Below are 18,861 nucleotides of genomic sequence, written 5' to 3'. Positions count from 1 at the left end.
GGGGTAGACCAGATAAATCAAGTCACATTTGACCCTGGCGAAGGCTGAATAGCGGGTCACTGGATTATATATCTATCAGCACTCTAAATGACTGAGCTTTGAGGTCGATCTAGAGCTGATCGTAATCATTAATAATAATGATGATGATGATGATGATGATGATGTTGATGATAACGACGACGACAACGACGATGATGATAATGATGATGACTTTTCTTTCTTCAGGTGATAGAATAAATGTCCAAAGATGACTGAGTTTCTTTCGTCACACAAAAAGTGAATTTTGGCGTTTGTTTTGAGAAATTGGAGAGTTTAAGCTTCACGCATACGGCAAAGGGCAAACGTCAGATTCAAGTTGAGAATTTCTGAAAATAGAAAATGAGCAGATAAAAACAGCTCAAAACAATTCTTATGGATAACAAATTGCGTGAAACTACTAATTTAAGTGTAGATATAATAAACTGTAAACAACAAGTAAAGGGGAAACTTGGTCACGTGGTACAAATTCGCGTTTCCCGTGTGACGTAAACGTCTTGCTTAACCTCTATTACTGCTCGGTAGATCGCGCCTAAATTCCCAGGCATTTGATTTTTAATGTCCTCATCTCTTTCCAGGTTTATATGCGTAGTAAAGAAGCGCCATGAAGCTCTTCGGAGAGAACATGAACAAATGGCTGCAGCATTGCAGACAATTGAGCGGGGAACTCTGCTGGCAGAACAACTCAAGACTCAACTTGGGCATGAAAAGATGGTCCTTGAACAAAAGAAAGAGGTGTGTTTGTGTTGTCGTTCACCGCGCCGAGTTCAGCTTGTTTATCTCCCATGAGGTGTTACCACAAGTACCCGATATAGTTGAAGTTTTGCTAGCTACTTAAACTAATTTGGCTTGGTTTTTTTTGTTTTTTGTTTTTCCTAGGGTAATCTCCAGTTGCTTCTACAGATTGGCCAGGTAATGAAAATGCAATGCTTTGCTTACACTTCTCTTCGAATGCATGTTGTTTTCTAGAAAGGTACCGTAAAATTCCGAAAATAAGCCCCTCCATGTATAAGCCCCTCCAACTATAAGCCCCCTAAAATCGTAACGCAAAACACCCTCTGTTAAATCGCCCCTCCGAATATAAGCCCCCCGGGGGGGTTGTAATTGGAATTTGCCGTCAATTAAAAAGTAAAACAAAGAAAAAAATGGTTAATTTCCTTCCCACTACGAGTTAGTTCAATCGATTTTGAAACTGCAAAGTTCCTCCGTACATAAGCCCCGTCAAAAATAAGCCTCTCAAAAAGGGTCTTTGAAAAATATAAACCCCGGGGCTTATTTTCGGAATTTTCCAGTAGTTGAATAGACCATTTGCACGATGGCGTCATTTTACTTCTACATCCATAATCCTTTTCGTTTTTCCTTTGACATTTGTTGTACTTATTTTTTATCTCAGGTAATTTTTATTTTCCCTTTGTTTCATCTTTATTAGCATTCATTACCATACCCAAAAAATTACCCGAGATAAGAAATCAACTACAACATTTACATTTGGAAATCCTAGCGAGGTTTAAAAAAAGAAAGCTTAAATTTGCAAAAGAAAGCAAAACCTGAGGGATTCGGGTCGCAGTAGTAACATGACTTCATCGTGCAAGTGGTCTATTGTCCATCGTTTAAGAAATAGTAATGGCCCTTTTTTTATCGGAATGGTATGTTGGCTTGTACGTAGATTATATTACACGGCGGCGCAAAGATATGAATTTCAATTTCGAGCGGTGAAAACAGTATTTTAGGAACGAAGGCGTCGAGTGAGTAAAAAATTGTTTTTCACCACTAGAAAGTAAAAGTCATATCTTCAAGCCACCGTGCAATTTTCTTTTTCTTATATAGACAAGAGTGTTGACCATTTTTCTTCCTCACTCCGCGCACAAACTTTATCGCCAACTGCTGTAGTTCGGCGGCAGGAATTTCTTGAAGTTTTCGCCTTTTTCATTCACTTGTAAGGTACTCCTTGAAGTTTAAGTCATACAAAGTTTTTTCTTCGTATCGACATTCTCCTGCTCCTTAGAGAAAGATTTCATGTCAGCTTCAGATGACTTCACGAATCTATCGCTCGCCATTTTCCTCGTAGCATTTGGGAAACTGTGCACAAACAACAGTCTGAGCGGGAAATGACGTAATCAATATCGCCACTGGTGAGGATATATATTCAAGTCCCGGATGTAGTTTCGTACGAACTTAACAAGTGGTCTATTTTCCACTAAACCACTCTTGTCTATATAATAATGAATTATATGATGGTATCTTTGCTAAGAATCCTTGATGTTTTACTTCAGGACAAGGCGATTGCAGAAGAGCAGGTCAGGCTTGTGAGAAGACAGCAAGAAAGAATACAGAAATTGAAGAAGGTGAGCTCTACCCAGGGTCCTAATTTAAATAGGTATGTAGGTGAAGAAAGGGACCCCGACCTGTTACCTAGTCTAGAATAGTTAAAAATAACGTGCTTAATGAAATGATTTACCCCCATGTCCTCAATAGTCAAAACATCGACCCTATAGGATGGGGAACGGAATACGCGAGGCTTTGTGGGAAATCGCGACGATGAAGCCCATTTTATGATTGTACCGTGCCACAATGTCCTGGCATAGGGTAATGGTTTCCGTACCCCAGTGGCTTACCAGCAAGCTTTCGACGCTAAAGTGGGGTGAGGGATAGGAAATGGGCTCCCTTTCCATTCACACTCCCCTTCCCTGAGTCGGAAGATGGGGACTTAGGCAACCACGACAACGATGGCGACGGCAGCGAAAACGTCACTTAAGTAAATTCGCCCTGTCTCAAATTTCGTCGATATTGTTCCACCTCATTGCATGTGTCAAGTGTTGACTGATTTTTCGGAGTTGAATTCGTGAACGTGCGCGTGTAGAGTCGTTGTTTTGCTTATTAAACCACTTGTTTTCTCTATGTTCTCGAAGCCTTTGCCGTCGCTGTCGCCGTTGCTCAAGGTCCCTAGTATGCTCGCTGACTAGAGTTCCTGCAGCGCAGATACAACCACTCAAATGAAAATCTCTATAGCAATACTCTAGCGTCGTGCCTTTGGTGTTAGTATTTCGCCAAAGAAAGGAGAAAATTTTCGAAAATGTGAGGCCCTTAAGTCTAATTTATGTTTCTACTGTGTTACCAGGCCCTTCCGGAATACCAAATCGCACACGAACGTGCTGTTTACAAGGCAGCTGCTGTTGTGTCTGATACAAAGAGAGTCTTAAAGAGTCTTGATGGCCAGGGACTCGCAGAGTTGAGGGCTCTACAAAAACCAGACAATGAAATTGAAGATTTGTTAGCCGCCATCATCATCATTGGTATGTTTGATGATCCCAGTCATTCCATTTTATGATAAGAAACACCTTTGGAACCGATAGTGTTCGTCTAACATCAAAAAAAGGCATGCAGCTTTAGGCAATATGTTGTGCTTAAGACTAACTTCTAGTTGTCTCGCGTTCCACAGTGGGTTCCTAGTTGTTGCCTCCGACGTATGTGGGCTACAACTTCACTGGTCCCTTTTTATTTAGTGGCGTTTTTAAAAGGATGTTATTTCCGGAATTTGTTAAGGCACCATCCTGGTAAAACGGAATACGTAAATTCTTGTTCTTTATTTGTTTTTACCATATACCTTAACGGGAATTTTGTGTTATGATGACACTCTTTGCAAGTTGTCCATTTCTGTTGTTTTTTGTAGTGAAGTCGCCCTCTTCTGATTTGACCTGGAACAAGGGAGCTAAACGTCTGATGGCAAATTTAGATCGGTAAAACAGTGAAGTTTTATAGCTTGATCAAACGTCTCTTATACAGCCATTAAAAGGACATTTCCTGACAAGTACATGCATGTATAGCATAGGGCAAACTTGTGGCGTTGTTTCAAATCGCCCTGGGGTAAATGCAAGGAAATAATCGCTTGAGAGGATAAGTTTTTTCTTTCTTTAAGTACCGTGTTGCACGAAATTTTTGCTAGAGTTTATTTTTGCGGATTGGCGATTTTTGGTGTTTTGCGGGAACTAATTTTTGCGATTAGAACAGATTGGTTTTTCTGGCGGGGAATTAATTTTTGCGATTTTCAGAAAGTACCCAGTGCCCAGCATTGTATTATTTTCGTCTTTATTGAGTGGCGTCCAATAGAAAAACATATTTTCAAGCAATAAGACAGTATTTCGTTGTTTCTGAGTGAAAGAGACAAGTTGTGATTGAACAGACACGATTTCTTGGTACTGTATTTTTGTGTAGCGAATTTAACTTAGAGAATATTTACTCTGGAGTAAATTTTCGCAGGAAAAATGTTTGGGGTAATTTTTATTTGCGGGAACTTATTTTTGAGGATCACAAGAAAAACCGAAAAAACGCAGAAATTAGAACCCGCAAAAATGTCGTGCCACACGGTACTTTACAGTTATCAAATTTTGTAACTTTCCGTATAGACTCCATGAAAAGGAGAAACAAATGGGGAAGAAAACAAAAATGAGACTTGAAATGTAAACATATTACATGAGAGATGAGAATTTGAGTGTTAGTTCCTTATGAGTTAATCATATTTTCCTCTTGACAGATTCCGTGAGGAGCTTGGAGTATTTGACGAAATGGAGCTGTCTGAGAGCACCCTGGAAGTGGTGGAGCCCTATCTTAAGAAGCCCCATTTCGGTGGAGATTACCTAGAGAAGAAAACAAACAACCCCGCCGTCGGATCCTTGCTACTGTGGGTCAAAGGTGTGGTTAGGTAAGACGAAACGTTAAACATCTTACAGCAGTGCCTACCCAAAGGCTCTTTGGCCGATTCCTTATGCATGCTCACAACTATATTAAAAAACCTAAGCAAACATTCTTTTGACTCATCACGTGACAAGACAATAGGGTGCTCACAAAGCCACGACGTCGATAGCATAGCATACTAACAAAGTGAAGTCGCATTCTTCCCAAGTGCTTCGCGATAACACCAACGCGTGCAATTTGTCGAATATAAACGACCTTTCCCGGTTAATTGCTCAGGGATAGGATACCATCTGCAGATATGGCAATGAGCGAACGCTTATAGAATGCACTTTCCTTATGAAACTTACCACCAATTCTCTTCGTGAATAAAAGTTCACCAGAATACCAATATATGGATATGGTCAACCTCGCTGTTGATCCCCATAATTTTAACTTACAACCAGGAATCTTACCACCGGGAGTCTTACAACCATAGGTCTTATGACAAGGGATCTTACAACCGGGGGTCTATAACGACCAGGGGTCTTACGACAAGGGGTCTTACAACCAGGGGTTTTACCAACACGAGTCCTACAACCAGTGACCTTACGACCAGGGGTCTTAAACTAGAGGTCTTAAAACCAGGGGTCTTGGGACCAGCGGACTTACAAAAAGGGGTCTTACAACCAGGGGTATTACTACCAGGGCCGAGTTGTTCAAAGCTGAATTAAGATAACCCGGGGTTAGTACGAGATTTGTATGTAGATTTGAAAACTTTAAAAGCATTTCATTTTTAATTCTTTTTGTCTACAAGTTGACGATTGGAACCGCTAAACATAGCAGAGAAAATTATCCCAGAAAATTCTTTTCAACACAAGAAAATAAAACCCGGGTTAAGCGTTAACCGACCTTCTAAAAACTGGGCCCAGGGGTCTAAAGACCAGGGGTATTACAACCAGGGGTTTTACGACCAGTGCCTTTACGACCAGAAGTCTTACGACCAGGGGTCCTATAAACAGGCGTCTTACAACCTGGTGTTTTACAACCAGGCGTCTTACAACCAGGGGTCTTACAACCAGGTATTTTACAACCAGGCGTCTTACAACCAGGGTTCTTACAACAAGGGGGTTTAACAACCAGGTATCTTACAACCAGGGGTTTTACAACCAAGGGTCTTACAAGAAGGGGTCTTAATACCAGGGGTTTTACAAACAGGGGTCTTACAACCAGGGGTGTTAAAACAACGCGTCTTACAACCAGGAGTTTTACAACCCTGGGTCTTACAATCAGGGGTTTTACAACCAGGCGTCTTACAACCAGGAGTTTTACAATCCTGGGTCTTACAACCAGGGGTCTTACGACCAAGGGTCTTACAAGCATGGGTCTTACAACAAGGGGTCGTACAACCAGGAGTCTTACGACCAGGGCTCTTACAACCAGAGGTTTTACAACCAGGGGTCTTACTACCAGGCGTCTTACAACCAGGGGTCCTACGTCGAGGGATTTTACAAGCCTAAGTCTTACAACTAGGGGTCTTACGACAAGGGGTCTTACAACCAGGGGTCGTACGACCAGGAGTCTTGCGATCAGGAGTCTTACAACTAGGGGTTTAATAACCAGGTGTCTTACAACCAGGGGTCTTACAGCCATGGGTCTTACAACCAAAGGTCTTACAACCAGGGGTTTTACAACCAGGGGTTTTACAACCAGGGGTCTTACAACCAGGGGTTTTACAACCAGGGGTCTTACAACCAGGGGTCTTACAACCAGGGGTTTTACAACCAGGAGTTTTACAACCAGGGGTTTTACAATCAGGAGTTTTACAACCCTGGGTCTTACAACCAGGGGTCTTACAACCATGGGTCTTACAACCAGGGGTCGTACGACCAGGGGTCTTACAAGCATGGGTCTTACAACAAGGGGTCGTACAACCAGGAGTCTTACGACCAGGGGTCTTACAACCAGAGGTTTTACAACCAGGGGTCTTACAACCAGGGGTTTTACAACCAGGAGTTTTACAACCAGGGGTTTTACAATCAGGAGTTTTACAACCCTGGGTCTTACAACCAGGGGTCTTACAACCATGGGTCTTACAACCAGGGGTCGTACGACCAAGGGTCTTACAAGCATGGGTCTTACAACAAGGGGTCGTACAACCAGGAGTCTTACGACCAGGGGTCTTACAACCAGAGGTTTTACAACCAGGGGTCTTACTACCAGGCGTCTTACAACCAGGGGTCCTACGTCGAGGGATTTTACAAGCCTGGGTCTTACAACTAGGGGTCTTACGACAAGGGGTCTTACAACCAGGGGTCGTACGACCAGGAGTCTTGCGATCAGGAGTCTTACAACTAGGGGTTTAATAACCAGGTGTCTTACAACCAGGGGTCTTACAGCCATGGGTCTTACAACCAAAGGTCTTACAACCAGGGGTTTTACAACCAGGGGTCTTACAACCAGGGGTTTTACAACCAGGGGTCTTACAACCAGGGGTCTTACAACCAGGGGTTTTACAACCAGGAGTTTTACAACCAGGGGTTTTACAATCAGGAGTTTTACAACCCTGGGTCTTACAACCAGGGGTCTTACAACCATGGGTCTTACAACCAGGGGTCGTACGACCAGGGGTCTTACAACCAGGGGTCTTACAACCAGGGGTTTTACAACCAGGGGTCTTACAACCAGGGGTCTTACAACCAGGGGTTTTACAAACAGGGGTCTTACAACCAGGGGTCTTACCACAACGCGTCTTACAAGCAGGAGTTTTACGACCCTGGGTCTTACAACCAGTGGTCTTACAACCAGGAGTTTTACAACCCTGGGTCTTACAACCAGGGATTTTACCACCCGGCGTCTTACAACCAGGAGTTTTACCACCAGGCGTCTTACAACCAGGAGTTTTACAAGCCTGGGTCTTACAACCAGGGGTCTCAAGACCAGGAATCTTACGTCGAGGGGTCTTACATCCAAGGGTCATTCGACCAGGGTTCCTACGACAAGGGTCTTACAACAAGGGGTATAACAATTAGGGGTCTTACGGGAAGGGGTCTTGAGACTGGGTTTCCTACAACCAGGTTCTTTCCACCAGGGGTTTTTCGACCAGGGGTAGTACAAGCAGGGATCTTACAACCCGGAAGAAGAAACTCTGGTGGCTGCTTTGAACCTAAGAATTTTCTCTTCACCTTTGTTTTCTCCCTCTTCGCTTGATCTAAAATGTATTATCTCCTAGTAATTGTCAAATTAGTTGGTGCGGGAAAAACATGGAGCGCGTCTTTAAGACTGATTTTCTGTTCTTTTGTTAAGGTACCATCGCATGATGCAGTCGAAGGTGAAACCTCTGCACACTAAAGTCTCAGAAACATCTTCAGCTGTAGAACACGCCGTGTCTAAATTGTCATCCATGGAGAGCAAACTTACAGACCTGGAAGAACGTCTGAAATCATTGGCTTTAGCATACGAAGAAGCTTCAATTGACAAGTGTCGTCAATACGAGCTGACGGAGACTTTGGACTCACAGCTGTCTCAGGCTGCGTACTTTGAAGAGGTGAGATGTAGGCGAGTTTTTCTTTTTGTCAGTGTTTTTCATATGTCAGCGTTCTAAGCGTATGTATCTTTGTGGTTTTGTGGCTTTTGCTGTTCGGAAATGTTTTGCAGGGTTAATAAGGCTGACGGTACCATGAGTTGATGCCTGGGAACCAATGAAATTTTGGTATCTAAAGGAGCGTGACATTGCTAAAGGTCAAACAAGGGCATTTTGAGACCGCAATATCGATTCTTCACAATTTACTCGTCTTTTATTACAGCTACATGTGTTTGGAAGCGTTACATTTAAATATCTTCATGATTCAAACGTTTTGAACAGTGATGCAGCTGGTTAAGGTTTCACGTTTTAGTGTGGGTGCTGCTTCAAGCCATTTCTGACCTAATTCGGCTTTCGCGCAGTCGCAAACGGTGCAACGCACGTATTTCATAGTTTATGAAGTCTGTTTTACCTGCTTCAAGGTAGGGTATAAAAGATCTTATATTCTTCAAAGTTCTTCCATTGAAACAATAACTGATATTTAGATATGGACTTTAATTCGAAAGTATTCTGTTTTACCTGCTTCAAGGTAGGGTATAAAAGATCTTATATTCTTCAAAGTTCTTCCATTGAAACAATAACTGATATTTAGATATGGACTTTAATTCGAAAGTATACGGCCTATAAATTGTGGTTTTAGAAGTTTGAAAGGCAGCTTATTTTTTTTTAAAGCTTTACCGAGGGAGTTAATCCTGTCATAAACAAGCTTTATTCTGTCTCGCTTACAAAGATCTCATCAACAGACCTTTTTCGCTCCGGCAAAAAAAACGTGAATTAAGTGAACAACATGATACATGCTTGCTGCTTAAGAGTAATTATTGTCATTGAAACGTATTTTATTTAGTAAAGATGGATAGGTAAAGTAGAAACAATAGCGTTAAGGAATAAAATTGGAAGAAACTAGGTGACAAAGTAATTAGATTTAACAATTAATGAATGAGGCTGAGTATCTTATGAAGAATTATGGAGATCTCGGAGGGTGTTATCCGCCTCGGCCTACGGCCTCGACGGATAACACCCTCCTCGATCTCCATAATTCTTCATATGATTCGAAAGCCGAATTCAACAATTGTTTTATTATTCATGCAAAATAATTCCTAGTTTAAAAACATGGCTAAAACATGCTTACCTTTATCGATCCATCGATGTTAAGTTCATCTTCGATAGTGCATGTTTAGGTTTGTCAAGCCCCGCAAATATTCTCCAAATAGCAGATGCCGCCCTTCGAGTTGTCTTCTTGGTGTTCTTGCCATGTTTTTAGCTATTTTTTGGCCTAGTTCTTACTCTTGAAACGAGTGAAATGTCCGCTATTTTTTGTCATAACCAAAACAACTCAACCTCGTTCCAGGTCTTCTCGGTTAACGGTGCCTTAACCTGCACGAACGCTGCATTTTTGACGTCATTTCCTCGTTAAACACAAAAGTCTTCCAAATTTGGACATCAGAAACTGGTTATGGTGAATTATGCGGGTGCTTTTAGCCAATCAGAATTTGGGAAATATTTTGAATGAATAATAATTGTGTTTTTTTCAGTGGAATAACATGATATGAGTAGAAATATATTTCGGCAGTTTGATGATTTTTTTGCAAGGAAATAAATGCTAGGCTAGTAAGTTTGACGTTGCATGAAGCATTATTTAATTGCACGCGTTCTAAAGCCGAGGTGATTTCTTAAAATCGTTTGAGTAAGTTTTTAGTAAGCAATTTGCGTTCCTTTACGTACGAATTGTAAATGGAACAAAGTCCAACACTTCACGTGCAAATTGTGCGCATGAATTATTTTTATTAGTCGGCTTACTGATTCGACTTCCACCGCTGGAAACTTTTTTTTTCTCCTTTTTTTTGGTCGTTTTGTTTTGTTTTGCTTTTTATTTTTTTTTGCAAAACATATTTTCATTTTTTGACAGACTTAAGATATACCAGTAGACTAATTGCAGGTTCATTATCAGCTGTCATTTGTAAAATAATTAATAATCCGCAAGTTAGCCTTAAGCACCCTTTGATTGATGCAGGTACTGTCAAGTGGTCGCCAGAAGTGGCTGAAGCTGCTGGAATCCATCAGTACCCGGGAGGAAGCAGTGGCAGGTGGGGTTGCCATGGCTGCAGCATTTGCCACGTACTTAGGCCCCTACTCGTTCACGTTTCGTCGTGAGATGCTGACAATGCACTGGCCACTGTGTTTGGATGAACGTGGTGTTATGTTGGTAGTGGATAGCTCCACGCCGCATGCAGGTGCTGAGGTGTTTATAATGGAAACGTTGCAGGAGGTGCGAGCTATTAGCGCCAAGACAACTCGAGGAGATGAAGAGCCACCCGCAGATCTGGATGAGAATGTAAATGAAGATAACACCTTGGGCGAGCAGAATGGTAAACCAAGCATTATCTTTATTTATGTATGTCGTGTAAGGGTTTACACTCTAGCCCCATAACCGTATCCAGAACAATGACAAATCAAAGCTGACCCTTGTGGATAAGGTTAGCCTAAGACCAGGCTCTGCATTGTGGGAAAAAGGAGAAAAAATCGGCGAACAAAGCGAGCCGGGAGGTATTGTGGTTCCCCTACTGCGGGGCCTGGTCCCAGGCTTGGATAAAGTGGAACATGTTTCACACTTCCTCATGGTTCCCCTGTTCCTCCTGTTCCCTTCTTCGCCTTTTCCTCCTCTTGCCCTTGTTCCCCTGTTCCCCATTTACCCTTGTTCCCCGTGTTCCCCTTTTTCTCTCTGGTCCTTCTTTTCCCCAATTTGCCCTTGTTCCTACCGTTTCCCTCGTTTCCCCTGTTCCTCCTGTTCCCGTCTTCAACTTGTGCCCCCCCTGTTTCCGATGTTCCTCTTGTATCCCTTGTTCTCCTGTTTCCCTTGATCTTCCTGTTCCCCTGTTGCCGTTGTTTTCCTTGTCCCCCCTGTTCCCTATTCCCCTTGTTCCTCTATTCTCCTTTTTCCCCTGTTCCTCTGTTCCCCCTTCTGCCCTTGTTCCCCCCTTTCCCTTGTTCCCCTGTTCCCACTCTTCCCCTGGTTCTCTTGTTCCCGCTGTTCTCCTGTTCCCCTTGGTCCCCTATTCCCCTTCTTCGCCTGTTCTTCCCGTTGCCCTTGTTCCCCCTGTTCCCTTTTTTCTTCCTGTTCCTTTTGTTCCCCTTTTTGCCCCTGATGCCCTCGTTCCTACTGTTCCCCTTGTTTCCCCTGTTCCGTCTGTTCCCGTCTTCAACTTGTTCCCCTGTTCCCTTGTTCCCACTGTTCTCCTTGTTTCTCATGTTCCCCTCGTATCCCTTGTTCGCCCTGTTTCCCGTGATCTTCCTGTTCCCCTGTTGGCGTTGTTTCCTTGTTCCCCCTGATCCCCTTGTGCCCCTGGTTCCCCTGTTCCTCTTTGTCCTCTTGTTCCCCCGGTTTTCCCTGTTTCCCTGTTCCTCTCTTCGCCCTCTTCCTTCTGTTCACCTTTTCCCCTCTGTTGCCCTGTTTTCCTTGTTCCCCCTGTCCCTTTGTTCATCTTGTTCCCCTGTTCTCCTTGTTTCCCTGTTCCCCTTGTTCCCTGTCTTCCCCCCTGTTCCCCTTGTCCCCCTTGCTCCCCCTGTTCGTCTTGTTGGCCTGTTCCCCTTGTACCCCTTGTTTTTCCTTTTACCCTGTTCCTCTTCTTCGCCTGTTCCCCTTTCTCGCCTGAACCCCTTGTTTCACTTTTTCCCTTTTTCCCCCTGTTTCCCTCATCCCCTTTCCCCCCTGTTTCCCAATTTCCTTCTGTTTCCCTCTTTACCCTAATTCTCCTTGTTCCCCTGTTCTTCATGTTACCGTGTTCCCTTGTTCCACTGTTCCCTGTTCCCTGTTCCTCTGTTTCCTTGTCGAAGTCCAAGGGATACATAATTTCTGTCAATCTCTGTCAAACTCGATATTGGACATCCATTGACCGCTTTCAAAAAAGGAGTATCCGCCGGGCTCCACATGACTGTATCGAGGTTAGATGTACAACTCATTGAGGTGACGTTTTTCAGTTCTACGCTGACCAGTTATTGGTTTCTAATTGATCGTAGGCTCAGATCTATATCATTAAGGATGAATTCAGTTTGATTCTTGCCTGTTTATGCCAATGTTGAATTAGTGCAGAAAGGCTAAATCTATATATTAGTGATTCTTAAAGGGTATGCGTTATCGTTCAAATAATGGCACTGATTGGTTGATTTATGTTCGTTTTAAAAAGCTGGAAAGGCCAAGGATGAAAATGACCCGGAAGTGGAACAAGAAAGACCGCAAAGCGCCGAAATCGAAAAACAGGACATGGAAGACAGCGAGAAACAGAGCCACTCGTCAGTAAAAGAACAGCTGCAATCCGGCTCCGAGGACTTTATGTTTTCAGGCGGCAGAGAACAGGCCCTTCGTCGTGTAAAGCTGTCAGAGTACGATTCCTTTGCTCTGGCAATGCTTAAGCTACTACTGGGCGAGTACCACGTCAGAAGGCTCCTTACCAAGGGAATGGGTCCGAGGAAAGTAGAGAATGCGGTCCTGGCGAAATCTTCGTGGCAGCGAGTCCCTCTTATTGTGGATCCCTACAATAAGGGACTTGAGCTTATTAGGACCATTGAGGATGGAGGGAACCTGTTGGAGATTGATCTGGCGGAAAGGTGAGACAAACTGATTAGGATTTGGTAACTCGAAATGTAGTGTAGAATAATGGAAATACATGTATTGTCTCATATACGGGTCAGAGTATTTTATTGTGGTAACAAGTCAACGCATTTTGCACTGTCGGTCCGGGTCTTAAAGGACACGTGACGGGATTGCTGAGCAAGGCGCGCGGCTTCGAATGCGCGCTTCTCGCTGAAGCATTTGCACACAAATTGTTGAAGATAAGTGGAAGTGCATTTCACTGTAATGCATTTTCAGATGTGCGGAAGTCCTTCCAGTTTATCTCTTACCGTTCTTTTTTTTCTTCAGTGATCCCTCCGCCATTTTAAATATAGAAAAGGCCATCAGCAGTGGTACAGCCCTGGTGCTGTACAACATTGACCGCGATGTGGACTCTCTGTTTATGCCTCTCATCTATCACATTACCACGTCCACCAGTGAAGAGTTTGAACAAGGTATGTTAGCTTCTTTAAGGTGTTATTAGATGCAAACTTTTTTGCCCGTAAGCAGGCTATCTTGGCAAGCGGAAGATTCATGGAGAGCTCGTTCCTTCCCCAGTTCGTTCACCAACTCATATGAGGTGCTAAAATGGTATTAGTTGCTAAAATGACATAGAAATTACTAAAATACCAAAATGATAACTTAGAGTGGCATTGTTGCCACAGGTCAGTAAATGGCCAGGGAAAAAATATTTCTTCAAGGTCAGGAAAAAGTCAGGGAATTTCACTATAACTCACGGAAAATTGTAGTCTTTGAAATGAAGTCTGGCAAAAGTGAAATTTTAAGAGTACATATTTATTATTTTCTCTCTATTTCTATCGTTTTCTAACATTTCAAATTCTTTTACGGACGTGAGTCATGTTGTAGTAGTAGAGTATTGTACGTGAAATTGAACGATAAGCTGATGTTGGGTTTTCAAGAAAATCAATCCTCTTTGCATGTTACGTTAAGGAACTATCAATTCATGTGCGCTACACGTACCTTGCTGAAAACATGGGTGGAGAGGATGGCTGTGCAGGGAGGATGCCGGCCATTATCAGGACTAACTGTGAAATTGTTAATTTAGTTGGTCAGGGAAGTTGTGTATTTCTCAGGAAAAAGTCAGGGAATTTCAGAAACCTCTCGCTGTGGCAACCACGAGTAGAAGATTACATAAGAAATGGTAAGAGGGTTAATGGATGGACAACACTGGATATAATTGAAATGTTTCGTCATCTTTTCATCTTCAGTCTCTCAGCTTGTAAAGTTTGGCTCGCGCCGCGTCATGTGTCATCCCGAGTTCCGCTTGTACCTAGTGTCCAGATCTTCTAGGCCAGCCTTTAGCACTGAGGTTTCCTCAATAACCACTCTAATAAACCTGCGCCTGGACGGGGAGGCCTTGGCTGAGGAGATTCAGCTCGAAGCGTTCCACCGCGTGCAGCCTGGTCTTTACGTGGAAAGTCGCAAGTGTTTGATGGTGATGATGGAATTGTTGAGGCTGCTGGAGAATATCGATAGTAAGCTGATGGGTCTTGTGACTGCACGCCAAGGAACTGACATATGGGAAGAAACTGAGGTTATTGCCGAGCTTGTCAACCGCAGGACTGAGGTGAGATAAAAAAGAAACGGCCACGTTAGTTCACACGGCACCGGACAAATTTTATTGTGTTTAACCGTACGAAAATTTAGACGCTTAGCCGCTCAAAACACGGTTTGTACAGGTCATGCAAAACCTGTAAAGTTATGGAATTAAAGAATTTCATTTTCTAGGCCTGGAAAGTCATGGAATTGAATTGTCGGTCCATGAAAGTCATGGAAAATCAAAGTTTTGTTTGGTAGTTTAGTTACTGCAGATGACAAAGCAAGGACAATGTAAGATAGAGAGGAGTAATTAAACTGCGCAAACGGCAAGCATTTTGGTGGACACCAGAGTTTGTGTCTGTTCAACTGTTTAAGGTCAAAAATACTCCAAAACAAGGAAAGTTTCGAAAATTTTTGAAAGTGACGACTCAACTTAAGGGCTGGCAAAACTTGAAAAGGTCAAGGAAAAAGTCATGGAATTTGAAGAGCTCAAAAGAGTACGAACCCTGTCAAAGTTCCGTGTGAACAGAACGAAAATATGTAATTGGTTCCGTGTAAACGAAGTGTTCGGTCAAATTTTTCAACTGGTCGAAAATTCGTCCAGTACCTTGTAAGCGTAGCCTAAAAATCCACTCAAATCAGCGTTGTGAGCCCGCAAGCATGATCCCCCCCCCCACCACCACCACCCTCAAAGACTGTGTCCTCTCTGAAACCTCTGGTTACTTATTCTGTTTTCAACGAATGTGATCTAGTGTGCCTTCGCACATGAAGCTGGTCAAAATCGGTTACCGTTCTAGCACCAACGTTCTTTTGCTATCATCCCGGTTAAGGAGTTCTCAACGGTTTCTAAGACAATTGAATTGGGTTTAGCAAGAATTGTTTCTGAAAGTGCCTTCAATTTTTGGTTTGTCGGTATTCGTGAAATTAAAGAATTAGAGAAGGCCTTCAAAGTCATTTTCTACGATGCAACTTAAATATCAGTGTTCAAACACGAGAGACCAGTTTGTACAGTACTCCACGGCACTTAACTTGACTTGCGTTATTTCGCTTCAGGTCACCCAGCGCCTTACTCGCACACTCAGCACCTTCAACAGACTAAGGAGCTTGCGTGAACTATTTCTACCCCTGGCCAAACGCGCAGTTATGATGTTCTCTCTGCTGAGTTCCCTGTGCAGTGTTCAACACGAGTACCGCTTCTCCCTGGGATATTTTTTGTCCTTGTTCCGGTCGGCAGTAGGGAAAGATGTGGAGCCCCCAACGGAGAAGCTAGAATACGAATCTGACAGTGATGACCCGGAGGGAGTTAAGAAAGAGTCAAGAACAACTGTAGTAATCAACGTGGCTGATGACAAAGGAACACCGACACCAGCTGTGGTTCAAGGTATACTGGCACTTTCTGTTTTCTGGTTTCTTTTTTTTTCTGTATTGGGAAAACTATGTGCATATACAACTGCCTCTTCTCGCGGGTTTGCCTAAAACCCGGTACCCGGAAACCCCACCCCGAACACCAAATGACTCTGAAGATTAGTGATTAGGGTTAGGAAGCTGAGTGAATCAAGTTTCAGGTCAGTTTGCCCAGTATAGTGACCCTAAATGGAACCTGACTCACTCATTTTCCTAACCCTAATAACTAGACTTCAGAGTCGTTAGGCGTTCCTGCTCGGTGTGGAGTTTCCGGATTCCGGGTTTTAAGCAAACCTTCTTCTCGCTCACCTCCACGAGGGACGCGTTTTGTTTCGTTCTTTTAAAAACCCTTTCTTCCTTTCTACTGAAGGTCTTTGACCAGCTTAGCTTCCTTTATTTAAATTTACCTGACTTGAACTCCTTTTGAACTCGCTCTTATTTACTTATCCTTTATAATGGCATGGTCGCCAAAAAGCAGAGACATTTTATCGTTAGTTTTTTTCTAGTTCATGTACATTGAGGTCGGCCTTAAAAATATCAACTGTACCTCGTTTTTTTAAATCTCTTCTCTTTTTCTGGATTTCGGAGAAAACGCTACGTCTCGTGTCTTATATTATATTTTACCTTATTTGACAATTTGAGTGGATTTGTGATCACAGATTAACTTTTTTTTCGCTGTAGGTGAAGATAATCAGAGTTCCTCTCGTAACAAAGAAATCCGTAAGCGGACATCAGTGATACTGCCGGTTGAGGTACCCCTCCCTAGCCCTGGATTGGAGTACACCCCGCTCAGTGATGAGCAGTCAAAAGAGTTGATAGACTCCCTATCACTGGCGTTCTATCGACATGTCAGCAGGTTTGTGTAGTTTGGGCATAGAGGAGTCTGGTGACTACCTCCCAGAATCTTACTTTAGCGGAAATGGTGGCGTGATGATACCGCTAGACGACCCCTTCATTAGTGTACAGGACCCGGTTGTTCAAAGGCTCGATGGCGCTATCCACCGGATAAATCACTATCCGGCGGATAAGTATTAGGGAAACCAACTACGTTAACCACTGGATAATGATCTATCCAGTAGATATCGTTGTCCAACTTTTGAACAACTGTGGACTGAACTAAATGCAGCAAAGGACATGAAATGTCTGTCCGATCAAATCAAACAGGAGTTTTAAAATTGTTTAGAATACAGATAAGGCTGTCATATTCTATACAAATTTTAAGAACGCATTTCAAAGTGATTTATATGAAAAAAGGGCAGAGAAATAAAAAAGACAGTAAAAGATACACCGTTTGTACTATTCGCCATCTTGTTCGACTTAAAAGCCGACGGCACACAACAGAGATCTGAATCGCTGTGTAGCTTTAACGGGTCGATTAACGTGTTACTGGCCCAAAAGATTGTCAAAAGCTGAAAATTTGTCGGGGATGATTTTCAGTCTTGCCCTGGTGTTTCTCGGAGTCGCCATTGTACGTATGGCGGCCGGAATTCTTGCATTTGTTCATAAGTTATCCTGCTCTTTTCCTCCGTTTTTTTTAATTAATAGGAGTATTGATCAACGACACCGGCTGCTGTTCGCCTCGTTACTCACACTCTACAAAGTGGAGAAACGTGCTGAAGGAGGCCTCACTGAGGAAGAAATAACACTGCTTCTTTCCGGTATATTGACTATTGCCTTTACTCCTTTTACCTCCAAGAATAAAAAAAAGCAAAAATTTAGAAAGAATCCTAAATTTCAATGGCACCTCAAATCCAATGGCACCTTGTGAAAGTACTACTCAAGAGATTTCATTTGAATGGTAACACCTTAGGATTTCATCCACAGACTCAAAAGTTAGAACTACATACTAAATAAATAGTACCGTGTGAAAGTACTGCTGAAGAGGTTTCATTTGAATGGTAACACCATAGGATTTCATCCACAGACTCAAATGTTAGAACTACATACTAAATAAATAGTACCATGTGAAAGTACTGCTGAAGAGGTTTCATTTGAATGGTCACACCTTAGGATTTCATCCACAGACTCGAAACTTAAAGCTATGTACTAAAAATAGCACAATGTGAAGGCACTGTTCAATAGCTTTTGAATTCTCTCATCTTAATACTTCTAGAGAAATTTAACACGTATCTCTTCTTTTTCATATCCAGGGAATCTATCTACTCCTGTCCCGACACTCTCAGAGTTTGACCCCACGCTTCTTCAGCCAAGCTGGGTAGCGCAAGGGGCTTGGGAACTAGTTCTTGCAGCGTCTAGCCTTAAAGGTCCCTTGGACAGCATCTGCACACACATTGCGTCTAATCCAGGACTGTGGAGAGACTGGTATGAAAGCGAAAGGCCTGATACTCAGGCGCTGCCCATCGAGAGTGAAGGCTCAGAACTAAGTCTGTTGCACAAGTTGTTGATGATTCGCTGCTTGCGATCTGACAGATTTGAACACGCCATGCGCATGTTTGTGGAGAGAGAAGTGGGTGATCTCGTAGAGAGGACTCCTCCTTCATTTGATGAAGTCCTGTCCGGTATCAAGCATTCTATTCCTGTCTTTGTGTTGATGCCAGATCACTCGTCTGTCAGCACGCCGTTGAAGATCTCTCCAGTGGAGAGCATCAGGCGCATAGCAGAGGTAAAGGAACATCAATAACCTGTCACAACAAAGAACTCCAGGTTTAAACGCTCGTTTCCATCTCTGAATTGGTATTATCCTGTTGCAGGCTTTCAGTTGGTCGCGACGAGCGAAAAAAAGCCTGTCCCTCCCCTGTCCTGGAGGTACTCAGCAAAGTTTTATACCAGAGGTGGGGGGGGTGGGGGGGGGGGCTCCACGCCGAGGTCCAACCCTTTACCCTTTTATATAGCATTTTTGGCGGAAAAGGTGCCCCTTTCACAAACCTTGTTTAGAACTTTGCATACCTTTAAACTGCTGTAAATGTGCCGTCTTTAAAATATGAGTAAAACACAAAACTAGAACTTTATTCGACTTTTTCACAGCCATAAAATGCATCTGTTA

The 18,861-nt window shown here is 43.0% G+C and overlaps 1 protein-coding gene across 1 annotated transcript in view; it reads left to right on the top strand.

The window, feature by feature from the left end:
- Positions 1-18,861, top strand: part of LOC140950915 (uncharacterized) — a 107,923-nt gene that overhangs the window by 77,473 nt on the left and 11,589 nt on the right. The window contains exons 60-74 of the mRNA XM_073400130.1: positions 615-771; positions 916-948; positions 2,310-2,381; positions 3,155-3,329; positions 3,707-3,773; positions 4,568-4,735; positions 8,011-8,251; positions 10,299-10,653; positions 12,469-12,889; positions 13,203-13,348; positions 14,123-14,481; positions 15,507-15,834; positions 16,539-16,713; positions 17,403-17,515; positions 18,008-18,480. Of these exons, the coding sequence (XP_073256231.1) occupies positions 615-771; positions 916-948; positions 2,310-2,381; positions 3,155-3,329; positions 3,707-3,773; positions 4,568-4,735; positions 8,011-8,251; positions 10,299-10,653; positions 12,469-12,889; positions 13,203-13,348; positions 14,123-14,481; positions 15,507-15,834; positions 16,539-16,713; positions 17,403-17,515; positions 18,008-18,480 (3,283 nt within the window). The remainder of the gene's footprint in view (positions 1-614; positions 772-915; positions 949-2,309; positions 2,382-3,154; positions 3,330-3,706; positions 3,774-4,567; positions 4,736-8,010; positions 8,252-10,298; positions 10,654-12,468; positions 12,890-13,202; positions 13,349-14,122; positions 14,482-15,506; positions 15,835-16,538; positions 16,714-17,402; positions 17,516-18,007; positions 18,481-18,861) is intronic.

Source organism: Porites lutea, chromosome 10 (genome assembly GCF_958299795.1).
Source record: "Porites lutea chromosome 10, jaPorLute2.1, whole genome shotgun sequence".
Taxonomy (NCBI): Eukaryota; Metazoa; Cnidaria; class Anthozoa; order Scleractinia; family Poritidae; genus Porites; species Porites lutea.
Note: the sequence above shows the minus strand (reverse complement) of the source record. Positions and strands in the feature narration are given on the sequence as shown.